The sequence below is a fragment of the Megalops cyprinoides genome, chromosome 20 (assembly GCF_013368585.1).
Source record: "Megalops cyprinoides isolate fMegCyp1 chromosome 20, fMegCyp1.pri, whole genome shotgun sequence".
Taxonomy (NCBI): Eukaryota; Metazoa; Chordata; class Actinopteri; order Elopiformes; family Megalopidae; genus Megalops; species Megalops cyprinoides.
The window spans coordinates 25,974,829-25,991,961 of NC_050602.1; the positions used below are offsets into that span (position 1 = coordinate 25,974,829).

General features: G+C 44.5%; 1 protein-coding gene across 1 annotated transcript in view; it reads left to right on the forward strand.

Moving 5' to 3' along the window:
- The window catches only part of LOC118795967, a 70,450-nt gene extending 53,853 nt beyond the window's left edge, over positions 1 to 16,597 (forward strand). Inside the window, exons 4-5 of the mRNA XM_036554791.1 lie at positions 5,040 to 5,245; positions 16,241 to 16,597. Coding sequence (XP_036410684.1) covers positions 5,040 to 5,245; positions 16,241 to 16,463 — 429 coding nt within the window. The 3' untranslated portion in view covers positions 16,464 to 16,597. The remainder of the gene's footprint in view (positions 1 to 5,039; positions 5,246 to 16,240) is intronic.
- The last annotated feature ends 536 nt before the right edge of the window (positions 16,598 to 17,133 follow it).

Here is a 17,133-nt window from a genome sequence, read left to right on the forward strand (position 1 = left end):
ATCACATTTAACGTGCGGACAAGTAGTCGGGTAATTGCTTGTGTAGAAATATAGGCCTATCAGGAGATGTTGTCATGACAACACGGGGAAGGGCCTGATGCACCTGTTGAGAGATGAGGAGGGTATCAGGCAGTCATTTCCCTGGGCACGCCTGCCCTTGACTCGTGAGGAGTTCAGGCTAATTGGGATGAGTTGTCCTCCTGTAGCCTCTCTCTTGACACAAGCGGCATTCTCTGGCTGCAACTTATGCTGGAGTACATGGTCAAAACAATACATTTTCTGAGGCAACTATCAACCTGTTATACCAACAACAGTATTCAAATCTTGCCATGCTCAGGGAAGGTGGTATGTCCAACATGAGAGGACTTACAGTATAAACCTTACTGTAACACGTTTCGTATAAAACCGTGGTTCTCATTTATATTATCATTTAGACCAGTGCATAGGCTACAGGTTTCAGCAGAATCGGGAGTGTACATATTAACTAAGGAACTATGCAGAAACGTTAGATTTATTCTGTAATTTGTACATTCAGTCCATTTATTTATTTATCAGCCTGTCTGAATATCATTTACAAAGATTAAATTTGAAATAATTTATGCAGGTGAGAGAAATAATGTATTATCAGCAGCTTAGTTCTTAAAGTCATTTATTCTCCCAGCTATTGCTTTGATTAGAAATTATATTAAATCCCTTATAAAATGATACGATCCATTTAAACCTTATTAGCTATGAAACTCAATTTGTCAGTTTCAACAAATAGGCATTGCGTAGACCACCATATACCAAAAACAAGATGGGCAACCTGTCTCACACATGTCATTTAAAATGTCATTTTTTACAGGTTTTGTATCAATGGTCCTATTGACCTAATTGTACTTGTAAGTGTAACTAGTGATCGTAACAGTCCTGATTAAAAAGTAAACCAAAAGACTATCAGCAAAGCTCTTAGAACAAATTCAAGCAGGTCATTGGCTTCAGAAAAGAATAAAATGTATCATGGGAAAGCAATAACAGAGATATGTCCTCAGTTTATGGATTCCGTATGGCCAGTCTCTGCAATCAAAATGGTTTACAAGTGGTCTGTGGTCTTCATCAAGATATAGATTTCATGATGGCCTCCTTAGATATTGAAACAAACTAGGCTGCACCATTTTAGTCCCTTTCGATCTGCCTGCTGTAAATGCCATTCATGGGAAGAGATGTATCTATCAGAGACATCTTTACTAAACCACAGCGGTTCCTCTCAATAATGGTGGTATTTTGTCCAGTCTCCGAGGATAAATTCAATTCCCCAGTTACCCTTTTGAACAGCCTTGACCCTCATAAATTTGCAGTGGCACTGATAGTGGCGTTGTTTAATACCTAATGAACCTTAAAAATCATTTCAATCTCACGAAATGAAGGTACAAAAGCAGACTGAGAAGTCGTGCACTTTCTTGAGGTCTTTCCATCAAAACTGGCAGCTTCTGAATGTGATGAATTAAGACCTCTCTAGTGCGAACTCTGCTTCCCTTTCCATATCTCTCACCATATAGGCTTTTATTTTCATGCTTAACTTTGCTCTGAATAACAAGCTTTCAGTGCACCCATGGCAACATGCAAGCACTTAGAAGCATTTAGGTTTGGAAATATGGAGAGATTCTGGGGAGAAATACATTTCCATTAATCAGGTCATCGCAGCGCTTTTTGAGTATAAGAGGTTCACAAAACAACAGAACAACCTTTCTGTGGCTCAGACATACATGGACACATAATTGCTGTATGTGGGGTCTTTCAAAGATGTTGCAAAGGAAATCATACACTCAGGCAGAGATGTAGAACTACAAAGCTGGTCTGAATTTTGTCTACCACAAAGGTAGTTGTGTCATATGAGTCATATGAGTTGTTGTATCATATATATAAAATACAGCTGGATATTTAACTCAGGTAATTGTGGGTTAAGTACCTTGCCCAAGGGTATAGCAGCAGTGCCCAGTGGGGACTTGAACCGTCCTACTCCTTACCACTGCCACATATATATAATATATATTACTTATATGATATATATGAGTATATATCAGTAGCAAACAGCATTCTGTTGGAATAGTTATATGAGCGGCCAGGATCAGTTGAATCTGGAGAGCTGGAGAGACTCAGCCATGTGGCAGCGAGAATGTGGTTACATGCGGTGGAGAGACCGCGTGGGAGGGCACGCCATGCTCTCCAGGCATTTGGAAAGGAGCTGAAGCAGGATCGTTTCGTATTTTTAAAAAAAGCACCTCGGAACGCTCTTAAACCAGGGGAGTGTTTTTGTTGGGCCGGGTTGGACATGGCAAACAATCATGCATCAGTCTGGTAGGGGCTATTTACAAGGTGTGTGCTGGGTACGGCCAACTAAACACGTTCCCTAAGGTTAATTCTTAAATTTCCAAAGTCCTATTAGAAGAAAAAAAAATGCTGAATTATGATGGCTGGGAAAAGTACCCTTCTACTTTATCTTCTGATGATGCCAAATCTGGGACTTTGACATTTCCTGACTGTTCATTTCTGCTCAGAGAATTTGAGATTCTGTAGTGTCCAGTGGTGGACAGAATAAAACTCTCAAGGGTCACTTCCTCAAAATAACAACTGGCTGTAGTGCAATATACTCTTACTGCCATTGAGTTAGGCCCAGTTTTAGTCCAATCTTTGCCTTTAAATAACACATGTAAGAGTTTTATTGTTGTTGCTGTTTTGTTATTTACTTGATTTATACACAATCTTGTTCATTTTTTTTTACCGTTTGGTAACCTGGGTCATAGGGCCATACTCCTCAGCCTTCATTCAGGGAAAGCACCTTAACTCTTTGAGCCAGTGGGCAAACCGCAGCACATTTCACTTTGATTGTATCTGGCGCTGACTAAATTCAGAAATTAATTTATTTGTACAACCAAACTTGGGCGAGTAGTGTAATAGGAGGAATAAAAGGCCTTTTTGTCACTTAAATTGTTATTGGCAGTCCTCTATTCAACGAAAGTTCTTTGAGCTGGCAGTGGTTTTTCCCATAAGTTAATTAGAGCTAGTCATGAGGCGGAAAGAGGCAAAAGTTCAGAGTCTGGTTGGGATGAAAAGTTTTAATTCCTGGGTTCTCTCTGACGCAGCCCTTAGTGGCGGTGGAGCGTGTGCGCGCAGAAATGGCTAAGTAATGAAGATGAATGCTGTCTGTTATCAGGCAGCCGTGTACCCGGGCTGGGTGTAACCTTAAACACTGCAGATAGCTCAATGGCACTTGTCACAAAGAATCTAATTAATGAATAAGGGCCTGGGAGGGAAATGAGCTTGTGTGCCGTTTGCAGATGGATTCCGGACACCAATTAAACACTGTTCAAATATCACGCGAAGTGGCCTGTTTTTTTCCGCTGCGAGAAACACAGCAGTGGGAAAAACAGGGCTTTCAAAGGGGGTGGGGCAGCTGTGTGCCAACCCCCCCCCCCCCCCCCCCTCCCCACCCACTAAATTCTGGTGATAGCTCAGGTGCAGCTTTGTATATAGCGAGGTCTTGGGGGGGGGGGGGGGGGGGTTTGCAAGGTAAGGTAACACTATCACCAGGCCCTGTAGAGCCTGTTTAATGTTTGTGTAATCGCTGCTGATGCTTCATGGTATTACCTCGAAATCGAATTTAAAAAAAGTGGAAGAATGCACATTGGGTTGTGAAATTCTGACAAATGCGTGTTTGGTGGACACAAAATCATTAAAATGGGGTATGGATTTAGGCAGATTCATTCCCTCGAGCACGGACTATGTGAAAAACAAGTGAAAAACACCAGGCATAGTGGTGCCGGAGTTGCCTGCTGAGAGTGGGGTCGGAGGGGTGAAGAGTTGCCCAAACACCGTTGAAAAAGTAGAAATTTTAGATTGTATACATGCTGACCCAAGCCTGCCTGTTACAACCAGCTGCAGATGTGACCGACTCAGAAACACAGATTACACAGAGCTGAAACACAGGAGGTCACCGGCCGGGCATGACAGTGCCACATCTGCCTCAACAGCCTAGCTTTGTGAACCTGCAGACGACCCGGTGCGTTCCGAAAGCCACCTGTAGGGGCCAAGTGTTTATTCTTAAAAGGGGGGCCTGGTGTTTCCTTGCGTCTGTACCCCCCCCTCGGCTGTGCGGGCCCATTTGCAGCCGACCGCATCGCACACGTGGCCGGGGGGGGGGGGGGGGGGTGTCTCTATCGGACTCCATCCGTGTTCTTTGTTTTGGGACAGGGTATGTGAAAATTTGATAGCGTTCCAGCGAAGAACATTTTTAACGCAACAGGGCTGCAGACTGTTACATAAGCTACAACCAGTTTTTATGAACAATCGTATGCCTTTGTCCAAGGGCATTATTTTTGCAACTTGGCCATTGAAAGTCCTTCGATCAAGCGGTAGCTCAACAGCAGTGTCCTGCCTGGCACTCAGACCCACAATCTAGAGCCTAGTGCTTTAACCCCTGCACCACACATTGCTGTCACTATAGGGGGGGTGTTTCTGTTTACAAGCATCTAGGTTGTTAGCTCATGTAGGATGTGGCCATGCAGATAGGACCTTTAAAATACACTCAGCTGCCTTTTAGACAAAGGCTTTAATTTGTTTTTGGGTTTTTTTCTGACAGATTCAAATAATTGCTCATGTTATTATGAATACTGGTTTGGATTGTGCAGTGCAATTTCCTCCGAGCTCACTGGAGACCTTTCCCTGAAAGTGTTTATTGTTTGAACCGAAAACCTGAGCAACGTCATTTCTCTTTTTATTACCTGCGACCACGGCCATGTGTGAAACTTTGTCAGACTGGAGTCTGAGACTTGCTTTCACTCAGCGCAGCAGTCCTGCAGCATATTGTCCGACACAGCTATTTGGTGACACCACTTCCATGGTGATAGAACATAGTAATTTCCTGTCTGCTCTGGGGGAGGTGGTAAACATGGCCGGTCATTCTTAAACAACAGCGTTATCCCAGAGTAAACAAGATCTCATGTCTGGAAGGAGCCTCGGCAGCGCAATACTCTGCTTTTGTCTCTCTCTCTCTTCGACAGTACCAGCTGCAGAGCCGCCCGCCCTGGAGGGTGGTGGCCAGCCAATGGCAGTCCTGGCTGGTGCTGGCTGCCACGGCGACGCTGCTGGGCCTCGTCCCATACCTGGTGGTCAGGATGATGACAGCTTTTAAGAGCCCCCCCCCGCACCCCATGTTCAAAGCGGCGGCTGTCTGTTTCGGGCTTCTCTCCGTGACCCTCCTGCTCAAGTGAGTTCTGTCGGGGGGGGGGGGGGGGGGGGGGGCTTTGTGTTCGAGTCAGTCTTTTACAGCTTAACACCTGAAGGAGGTGCCCAGGAGACAGCCTCAAACTGCTGGCGGTGGGGTGGGGGGTGGGGAGAGGTGGCAGGGGGAGAGGGGCAGAGGGAGGGGCTCGGAAATTAATTTAGGAGTCGTGACTCCGGGGTTGCTAGGGGTGTGCACATCTGTGCTTGTTTAATTGCTGGGATGGGATGTCGTTAAGATCATGACCCCCATCTGGGAGGCAGGGGATTGGTGGTATGTTATTGTTGTCCCTGAGAATTTTACACTTTCGTTTTGCAATAGGTAATGACTATTAAATGTTAGAATAAATGTCATATAAATGTTATAATAAATGTTAAATGTCAAAAGGCCTTTTCTTGAATGTTATTGCTGGTTATTGCTGGTTTTTATTATCGGTTTTTACCCTCCTGTCTGACAAAGAAGGGAACACACCCTTTGCCTCCTTAGTAGCTGATTTCGAAAAATACGCTGAAACTTAAGAGTGATAGGAGGGAGGCTGAGCTTTGACACTGTGTGACACCAGATGGCTGTACAATTTGTGTGTGGAATTGTTTACACCGCTCTCTGCTGCCTTGATTGGACCGTTGAAGAAGCCTGATGAGGCTGAATTAGATTTCATTTGATTTCATTTGATTTTGTTTCTCCAGCAATGTCATTTGAGTTACCCCCCCCAACAACCCAATCACAACTCCAGGCTTTCATTTCTCACTAAGAAATAAATTTGGGAGAGGCAAACGTAACTGATGTTGGCCAACTTACTCCCAGGTTTGAATTCGTAAGAGCGAACATTTAGAATCAGCTGCAGTTTGAGCTGGGTTTGAGCAGATAACCCAGATGTTGATCAAGGGGATGCAATACAGCAGTGACAATGTGTAGATGGGATTTTACTGTCTTTCCAAGCCTCTTTGTCTATGAAGAGTTCATAACAACCCGAAGCACACCTGCAGATAAGAGAATATGAAACGATGTCTTTTTTAATAATGTAAGGGTTGACATATTCATTCGCTCTTTTTATTAGTCTCTCCCCGGAGCCGGTGTTTGCATGTTACAACCTGTGCGGCCCATTTAAAACCATGGCAGGTTCTTAAACACTGCAGAGACAGAACATGCGATATAACACAGCCGCAGTTGTGATTGAAAGAGTGTGCCCAGTATTGACATAATCAATCATGGGTAAAATTAAATACCGCATTGATTTTTCCCCCCTTTTTGCAGACTGAAGTAATTCAATCTCTGTCACTTTCCAGCATACATCATTTTTGTTTATATATCAATTGATGATATGAGTTTATTAAAAAGCTGTTCCTTAAAATAACACTTGGGTACCATTCCACACAATTAAGTCCAAGGACAAGTTAAATGATGCAGTTATTCTGCGAATATTGAAATAAGTGTAACATATCAACCAGATGTCACAATTGAACATGTGCTTTCTGTGCTGTCAGTTTATCATTTACTCTTTGCACTGTTTGCATTAATAATCAAAACAATTTCATGCATTTAGCTGGTAATTAAGTAATTTGTCCACAGAACTCATCAGAAGTCTAGATTCTATTGATCCTAGGCAATCTTCTCTGCAGGTGCAGTGGATCTCTAATTTGGACGGGAAAATAATTGTCTTTTTTTTCCGCAATGTGCCGTCAGTCTCGTATTCATACGGGAAGTCGGGCAGTCCGCTCTGGGTTTGATGAATGAGCTGAAGGCCCACCTCTCACTGCCTGTTTTCCCACACTCCATTGGCTCCACGCTGAGCCAGGCCCGGCGTCTGTCCCGGGCTGTCAATCACCGTCGCCCGGAGCTCCGTGGCAGACACACCTAGGGGAGAGGGCGGGACTCCGCCCAACTCTGCAGCCATGCATGGCTCAGCACTTAATGAGCAGAGCGTGCCCATAATGAGGAAAAAGTCACAAATTTAAAACACCCATTACAGGCAATTAAATGCCTCAGCGGCTGATTTAAGATAGCCATTGTTCATTTCTAGCACACGGCAATAAAACCCGGCCGCTGGGAATACACAGGACCAAAGGACCAAATCTGATTTAGGGGTTGTTATATTGGTCCGACCTGCGCTACGGCTTACAAAATAACTCGCCCGGCAATGTTTCAGCTCCACGATGGTAGCTTTATGCACTCGTTCCCTCTCTGGTTTCCATTGATCTGCATGCATTAGACTGGTATTTTTCATCCCTCTGTTCCAGCACTGGCCATGTCTTTGGAAACAGCTCACTCCATTCTAGCTGCTTTGTCAGAGCTGAGTGTAACCACTGTATTTATAGAGCTTTTTGGCTCAGGTCCATTTAGACCGTTCCCCCCAGATCTCTTAGGCCCGAGCTGTGTGAATACACTTGAACTCTCTGTAGTGCCAGCAACTCAGAGTGGAAAAAAAAAAATCCATTAGAATCTCCTTCAAAAGCAATATGCATCGAGAATCTTTGTAATGTTTTCATCATGTGCATAGTACAGCAGCCCTTGCTGTGTTTTTGAGTACAGTAATTACAGTGAGGTGCATTAGCGAGTACGCCCGGCTTCCGCATAGCAAAATGCACTAAGCCTTCTTCTCTCTTTTCCTCTGGAATATTATATTATATATATATATATATATTATATATATATATATAGACATGACACATCAATGATAATTTCTGAACATCAGATGCTGCTGTTGACCCTGAAAGGGACTCGGGATGAACAGAAATGGCGGCCAGGGTGACACCCGTGAACCCCCAACATTTTCTCAGCTGCATGACCTCAGGGTTGACCCTGGCCCATCTGATCTGACAGACATGATTAATTGCTGCATCTATCACTGCGAGTCCTCGTACCTGAAAGGCTGAGAAAGCTCCGTGTTGTTTTTCTTTAGGGCTGCGGTCTCAGACAAACGCAGTGCTGGAAAAGGTAGAGCTCACATTGTTGCCCGAAACGCTGCGACCGCAGACGGGCTGATCGCTTAAACGAGAGAAATGCTCACATTGCCAAATTCTGTAGCTTTGTTTGGGGACAGAAACATACTGTAATGGCCATGAATGCAAAGCAAATTCATCTTGCCCTTCAAACTGTTAATGACCTGTTACTTATTCACAAAGAAACACAGACTCAATTTTAACCTGCTGTCCAAAACGTTACGGCACTGCAGAGGCCAGATGTATCAGCTTTGTGTCTGACAGTCCAGCACAGAAGAGGCCATTTCTCATATCAGTGAAACCGAAGAGGAGGCATAAGCTTTATTTACTGTTTTTAATTCCTTACTTTTGTTGTTGTTCTTCACTTTATTTTCACTTCTTTTTTTTCCATTTTTATTAAAACTAATTGGAATAATGCCTGGGGTGCTCTAAATCATTACTAAATGAACAGTCTGTTTTTATTAGCGTTCGACTTGTAAATAATGCATTAAATGCCTGGCCTAAACATCAACTCTGTGCTCTGAGCTTTAACAATGGGGGGAAAAAAAGATGTTGTTCAAGTTCCCCGCCGAAGTACAAACTCAATATGACAGATGATATTTGTGGAAATGGTGATACGATTATGAATCACCTGAAGCTCTTTTCCATACTAACAATGGAAATTAAAATTTAATAATGTGCTCTGCGTTTCTTGTTTTCTTCCTTCGCTTAGTCAAAAGTGCACAGTGGAAAAAAAAGCTGTTTGTATTCAAAGCAGTACGGTTCATAGCGTTGCCCATTAAACCATTTCGAGAGGAATGTGGCCCATGTACATTTAATTAATATTGTGGCTTCGCTGGTAATTTGCACAAGCACTGTTATGCTGTTGTTCAAAACTCTAATTCTCATCGGTAATGAGCTGTAATTTTATGGAGGGAAATTGGTATGTGTTTAAACAATATATTAAATAGCTTGAGAGATCCCAGGGCCCCATGCTAGCTGACCGTACGCATCGCAAACTGAGTTTCGTGAGAAAACAGGTCGGACAGCGGCTGACGAAACGGGACGGAGATAGAACCGCGTCGGAGCTGCTGGTAAGGAACTGTTTTGCGCTGCTCCGATAATGAGGAATGTGCTTTTCTCAGCTTCAGATCACCAGGCCTGTAATGGCACCGGACAGCCGCATTCTGCTGTCAAAAGGTGTTATGATGTCCGCGGTCATTGTTGCAAAAATGGATAAAGGTACACGTTGATATTCAAAGGTAGAGGATGCTGTCTAATATACCCATGGGCATAAATAATGAGAGCCGTGGGTAAACCGAGGTCTATTGTGGAGCTGCCGGGAGCCTAAAACTGTGTATCTTGTTACATTAAAGGTCAAACACAGACTGTGTTTTCCCATAGGAATCTTTAATTATCCCCTCCATGCAGACCTGCTGTACAGCATGTTAACTCCAATTAAGTACCCAGCTCTCCCCACACACGGCTCGGTCCGCAACCAAAGTATGCTATCATTAAAAGGGCTTTTGGATAACAGTATCCAGGAAACCAAAGATAGATGTACTTATTTAAAAAGGAATTACGGCGGCAGCAATGTTGAAACGGATGCGAGATTGCGCCGTATTATTTTCTGCAGCGATACTGTGATAGTGGAGCTGCTCTTATTTCCGTATAATCGTTATCTCAATTTGTTGCAGGCCAGTCAAACTCAGGCTGTAATCAGTATTGAGCCATCTGTGAAAGGCGCGGTGCAGTACCATCAAATAATTTATTTTCTCCCGGAATTATCTTAATTGATAACTGAAACAAATTACACAACCCTGTTCCATGTGAGTGAATAAAACAGCAGAGCCTGCTTTCAATAAATAAACCAATAGTGTGTGTGTGTGAGTGTGTGTGAGTGCATGTATGTGTGTGCCTGTGTCTGTTGGGTGTATAATGGCTAAATGCATTAGGGCAAAGCGATGTTTTTTTCCCACATCGTACCTCAGGTGCATTTTGTACAAATCTGCAGTGATTACAACAGAACCTTTTTATCACCAGGCAACAAACCCACACCTTTTCATTTCCTCACCCTTCACATGCCTCTGCCTCTCACCACCCGATAGGCCGAAAAGACTTCATGTCACACCGTGTGTTCCTTCGCTGATAGTAGGGGGGTTCACAACCCTGCTGGAGGGGCGTTTGAATCGGGGCCTGTGTCCGTTTCCTTCCTCAAACCCTCACCCCTTCTGATCCTCCACCGTCCCCCCTTGTGCCCCCACCCCATCCTGTGTCAGTGGTGGTTTGGGAGGGGGTGCGAGTAATGTAGCTCCGCCCTATGGTGCCGCTTCCTGTCCCTGGACCCCCAGCCTCCTGCCGTTCCCTGTCACAGCTCGTCTCGGTCAGCGTCGGTCCCCCGGAGGAAGTGACACAGGCAGGCCGCTGCTGCAGCTCGCAACTGAGAGCACCTGACCTTTGGAAAACTACTCTCAGACAGCGTTTTAAAAACACCCCAATCTCTCGTGACCTTTTGATGCCGCTGTCTTTTTTTCAGATGTTTTTTTTTTTGAGTTGTTGTGTTTTATTTATGGGAGCAAAGTAGGCATTCAGCCAGGAAAAGCTCCTTTTTTTCCCATCAAAACCAGCGATGCCAGCAGCCATACCACCTTGCGGTCCTTTCGTGCTGTGCAGTTCAAGCGAAGCCGGGCTGGGTTGGATCTTGGATAGGAAACCTCAGAGGAAATTGGAGTTGCTGTTGGAAGTGGAGCTCATTAGCCAGTAAGAAACACTCTCCCCTTTGGTCAGAGTGAATCCAAAGCCCGGCTCAGTGACAGGGAAGGAGAGAGGATCATGAGACTTACATGTCATGCATGGTTGGGATCTTCTACCCAGCCCCCATTCCTCTACACTACCTGGCAGTGAGTGGGTGTAGCTTCAGCACACACCAGCAAAATGATCCAGGTAGGCACCAGAGAGCGAGAGCAGACATCTGACACAATGCCCTCTTTACACCAGGCCAGATGTTCACTCCAGTTCATTGGTTTTATGTGTCTGCTGTGGTCCACTCTGCAACTGAAGCCATCTTGGATTTAAGTTGGACACGTTGCGTTTCAGAACCATTCACAGTATCATTTTATGTATAGCTGCACTATGCACACGCTCTTTGGGGTAAATGTTAAAAGACCCAGAGCTGAGGGGTCCAGTGAAACCCCTCGTGCCCATTTCCGTGGTTCTTTTTCAGGTTTATTGCAATTTTTGTGCCTGTCTCTTGAGAGGCAACCTCTCCATGGTCTGCTCCGGGAGCGTTTTCATCGCGCCGTTGCTAAGCGCTTCAGCTCTCCGGCTGCCAGAGTCTCGGTGTCCGTGTCCGTGATGACCCACGATGCGCCGCTATCACAGCAAAGAGGAGGTGTGGGAGGAAGTCAGACGAGTAACCGGCGAAGTTAAAGGTGGGTTTGGCCAGATCTGTTAGCCAAGAGAAGTGCCATTTCCCGTGTCAGCATTGCAGCAGATGGAGGCGTTGGGACCGGAGGCACGCTCTGCCTCACATAGTTCGAGGCCAACGTTTACAAAACCATAATTTCTTCCCTCAAATGGATGCACCCATTATAGTTCCTCCCTTAGGCCTCCAGTGCTGACCGCTGGGTAACAGGCTGTCTTCTCTCTCCGTGAGTTCCCACAAAGATTAGGGCAAAGGCATCCTGCCCTACAAAGGGCCCAAGTGTTCTTTCGGTTGTATGATAAGGGATGGGCAAGCTTCCAAGCAATCATTTTTCCTTTGTTGAATACATGGGCCGAGGTGAGCGGTAAATAGCCCCTTTAAGGTGTTTGGTTCCTGCCCTACTGGGCTCTGTCTTCGCCTCCTTCCTTGTCCTTTCGGGTGGCTGCGCTCGTTCGGTTTCCTGTCTCCAGCATCCCCAGAGAGAGAGAGAAGAGGGTCTGGAATAGCCTGGGGCAGCCCCTGCAACGCTACCCAAATGGCCTTGTGAGATTAACATAAATATGATTAGGAAGAGGCAGCCCAGCTTTCTCAACAGACTGCACTGGATTTATGAATTTGTCCATGAAAAAATCATCATCTGTTTTTTTTTTTTCTCAACCACAGGCTCTGTGCATTCGGGTGGTGGCCAGTGAGATAAATTAACCATTTATACTGAAAGATGTGTTTAAGAGAGCACCCCGTTATTCTTTACTTACACCTTTCCTTCCAGTTTCTCCAGCTCAGTAGCACTTTCATAGTGCCGTAATACAAAGTTAAAGGCAAAGCATATTGCGCTGGGATCAAATCTAGGTCAAAGTGCTCCTAGTTTGGGGTGACATTTTGGTTTAACAGCAGTCCTTGTCCACACAGCTCTGAAGTCTCTTCATGTTGGTAGTGTTGTTAAGGTTAGCAGTATCTGTCTTTAGTTCACATTCCCCATAACCTTTTGGGTATCAGCTTCTGTTAGCACCACAATGACGTTTCCCTGGTTTGAAAAATGAGTGCCCAGCAACCATGCCCCACATAGCTATAGGTTGTAGTGACCGCGAAGTGGACCAAACCACTAAAATAAAACCACGTTGCAGCGGGCCAAAACGCTCTGATAATTTTCGGCCCAAAATGTCCCTCCCGCTGCCTCCGCGGCCACCAACTGGCCGTGTTTTTTTCCCGCCGCGAGTCTGTCACTTCGCATGGCCGGAAAGCCATACGACGTTTGTCAGGGCCGAGTTCCCTTTAAAGGCAGTGTCACACGACATATCCCCGCTCCCATTTCTGCTGTCAGAGAGAGAGATGCGGCGCAGAGAAGAATGCCGCCAAAGAGAAAGGCACGGTGCGCTCAGAACTCTCATATCCCGCCGCCTCGGGGAGAGAACCCCTCATTATGCTGCCTGAGATTTATTAGAATAGATTATGGAAATGTTAATTAAGTCATTAATTACATTATTTAAGTAGCACTGACAGATAGTGCAGTGTGAAGGGGATGTTCGAGCCCTTACGTGCGGCTGAAAGGAAATGACTGGTGACAGTAAGACAGGGCGGAGACCGCAGCCAATGTGGACGCCGGTCCAGGGAAACTTCACATTGCATTTGCAGGTTCCGGCCCTGGCATCTTTTGGGGGGGTGGGGGGGAATCACATGACTAACTGTGAGGAGACAGATACTGGCCCCCGGCCAAATTCCAACAGTAAGCCATACTGCAGGATGGCTAATTAGCAATGATTAAAAACAAACTCACAAACACAGAGTGAAGACTCCATGGCATCTGGAGATACTGGGATGTTTAAGAATTATTTGTTGTTTAGGTGTTTGAAGATAAGTGTCTGTTGCTGTCGTTGTTTTTGATTGTGTATCCATGGGTTTGAGTCGGAAGCCACCACAAACAGGTCTGATACAACATGGTGCGCAACTGTTGAGGTGTTCATTTGTGTTTTTTACTCATTATTTTCCTTATTGTTTGAACATTTGGAGGACATATTTGGACTGATATTTGGGCGAAGAAGTTAAACTTTCCTTTTAAAACTGTTTCATCCCTGCTTTCTCAACCCGTGTTAGCAACTGTGTATAAATTTGATCACTTCTGAAAGCTGCAAGTTACCATGGTTGAATACCTATTTAAATTTATTTTCTAGAAATGTAAGTATTTATAGAAACAGCATAAATTATAATGAACTAATCACTTAAAATGGATTGTTACACCACAGTCATGGCCTCTGAAATTAGATTGCCTTTAATCCATAAGAGAATTTACCATTAGGATGGTGCTAACCACTGACCAGTGGCACTCGGTGGGGGACTGCATGTGGTGGTGTTATGTAAGGCTGTTTAAGCAATATCATTGGGGCCTGAAGCTCATTTTCTAAATCCAGTGTCACTGCCACATCCTGTCACATGATCGATGTGTGATTAATTCATGTTATCCATCCTGTCTCTAAAAATGTTAGTGTTCTCACAGTGATCAGGCTTGCCAAGACATTTACTGTTTTTCTTCACCTTCAGTGCCAACAGGTTGGACTGCAATGAGCAAACAGTATGATCAATCAATTTGAATATTTGTCAGCAGGAATGCTTTCATATATAAGCTTGATTGTAATGTAATCAGGAGGAGACCTCAAAGCGGTACTTCAGTCTTGACATCTTCACTCAGGTTTGAGGTTGCCAAGCAACCTGGAGTGTCCTCGAAAATTGTCCTGACACTTCACTTTGAGTGGCCCTTGATTGTGATGAGTGATTGTGCAAATAAAGCCGGGCATCACTCGAGCTTTCAGAGGTGGAACTGAGGAGGGATAGAATGTGTTCTCTAGGCGATCCATTCTAATTCTGGGAAAATACAGTATAGTCCTTGGTGTAGTCATTCCAAAAATGGCTATGATATGAATTCTTCTAAATATCCAGACACCATCCATTGGCAGTAGCATCCTGGCAAAAAAATGTGGTTTATCTATGATTTTATATTAAATTAAGTGTGTTTTCTCTTATTACACATTGTGTGTTCAGGAGTTGTCTAAATTTCAAATTCCAGTTTAAAGACAATATTGAATGAGGGCCCTATAATAGTCTAAATACAGTCTAAACTTGTTAATAATCTATTCTTTTTGGGATGATAAATGACCATTTTAGCTTTTCCACTTACTAAGCCCTTAATGTCAATGCTCTGATGTCTGGGAGTCTCAGCAAAGTCAGTAAATGTGACTCCACTCAATGGAATCATTTTGTTTGAAATCATCAGTGGGATCAAGCATCAACTCTAGTGCAACTGACAATTCAGATCTCACGTTCTCTGTCAAGTACCCCACCACTTGCTACCAGACACTGAACTTGACAGGACTGTTCCAGACAGGAACTTCCAGGGACAGTGCAAAGGCCATATCTGCGCAAGTCTCACAATCAGGCACAGAGTCACCCGCACCAGTTTTTGGATAAACACTAGGATTGTGTCTTTTCAAAATAAGCAATGCTGAATTCTCTGAAGCACTGGCCTGCATGAACATGAATCTCTTCCACCTCACCTTTCACAAAGTATGTGGACTGGTTACACTTCTAATGAAGTAAAAGCATGTTTGCCAAAATTCAAGTGCTTAAGGTAAGCAATGCGGCATAAAAATATTTAAGGTAACTAGTGGTCTGAAATCTGCCCCCTTCCTTCTCAGCCACACAAAGGGTTAAATTTTACCAATTGTGACATCACGATAATGCCAATATTAGCAAACAAGACAACTGAAAATAAATTAGTATATGCACAGTGAGGTTTAGCAGAAGCAACTGTTGATGTTATCGCAAGAATTAATCAAAGTCTATCCTCCAGTGATTCCTTTAATGGCATTGTGATTACCAGCACTTCCTTAGAATGCTATTATTATCTTGAAAAGTATATAGAAAACAGAGCTGGGGAAAAAAAGTTAGAAAAGGCTGGTAAATACAATACAGTATTTATCAATTCAACGTGCATAAGTTCTTATCCAGCAACACTGCTGTGCTCCACTCCATAAGACTGCTTTATTAGAGATTTTTCAATAACCGGTACTGAAAATATAACTTCAGAAATGAACAGCAAGATAGAATCTGTAATTTCAAATGTTATTCTTTATGTTTTTTCTTTTTTTTTTTTTTTTCCTTTTTCTTATCTCCGGCACATCTCATGTTTTGCTTCGGTGCTTTTAAGTTAGCTGCCTTTATTTAGCTAAATGCACTGAGCTGCAGCGGATATAATTATTTTAAACAGCACCTCTCAGATCAAACGCCGTCCAGATTGGCTTGCACACCCACATCAAATATATTCCCAACTGTTGGAGGTGCTGAGGCGGGGGGGGGGAACAGTTGAGCGGAAATATTGTCAGACGTTAATAGATCTCGAGAGAGTTCCCCTGCCTGGCGAGTGGCTTATGGGGGAGAGGCAGGCCGAAATAGCGCTGAGATTAAGCTGGAGTAATTATGAAAGCTCGGATACGTGTGCAGGGGGGGCAGGGCGTAGCAGGGAGGGAAAGGAAGGCCGAGCCGCGTGCTGTAATTTTGCCAGGTCCGGATGCAGCTCTCCTCTCCCCTTTCTGACCGCTCTCTGCCATACTAGTGTGTGTGTGTTTTTTTTTGTTGTCATTTCCGCAGATGCCTGGTGCACTACTGCGGCAGCCGGTACCGTCAGGCCAAGCTGTCCTCCTTCTCTGTGCGGGCACGGGGTGCGGAGGGGGGTGAGACCCGCCCAGGCAGCGGCTGCGGACATCGGTGGCAGGAAAGAAGATCCCAGAGTTCCTTGAGGCCTGCGCCGGAGCCTCGTCCTCAAGGTGATGGAGGGACCAGCAACCAGCAGGCTGCGGCCAACAGAGGATAGCCCAGCAGCCATGAAGAGAAAAAAAAAAAAAAACAGATTGACTCTCGGTGACTCATTTAGCTTCTGCATCGGGCAGATTTCCTCCCTGCTGGCGAATCTGGCCACATTTCAACGGGACGCAAATTGGAGGGGAGAGGTGGCTTATCAAAATGAATATCGGTGGTTTTATGTGAGGGTGGGGGGGTGGAGGGGAAGTGGGTGGGACCGGGTGGATATGACCAGAAAATGTAAAAAGAGCTTTTGGGTTATTACGTGATCGTAGGCCCCCGCACTGACGGACTACTGAGATAGAGATTGATTTTATTGTTGGGGGATTTGGTGAGCGAAAGGGAAACGTTTGAAATCACAGATTTGTGTGTCTGGCTTTGGAGGCCCTTTCTGCACATTTCTGGGGGATTGATTTGGTGCAAAAAAAAAAAAAAAAAAACACTACTGCAATAGAATACAATACAATAATCTGCTTTCTGTGTCTCCGTGCCATTCTGTGAGAGGCCCTTGTTTATCCTGTTGTGACTTGGACCAAAAAATTCTGATAACCTCCCCTTTCTATTTGTCCATTCTTCCTACATCCTAAAACTTCAGGCCAAAGGGTAAAATTTTTCTTACACACATATTTAATTTTCAGACTGGCTGATAAGAGTGTCATGAGAATGCAGGTTTCTAAGTTTTA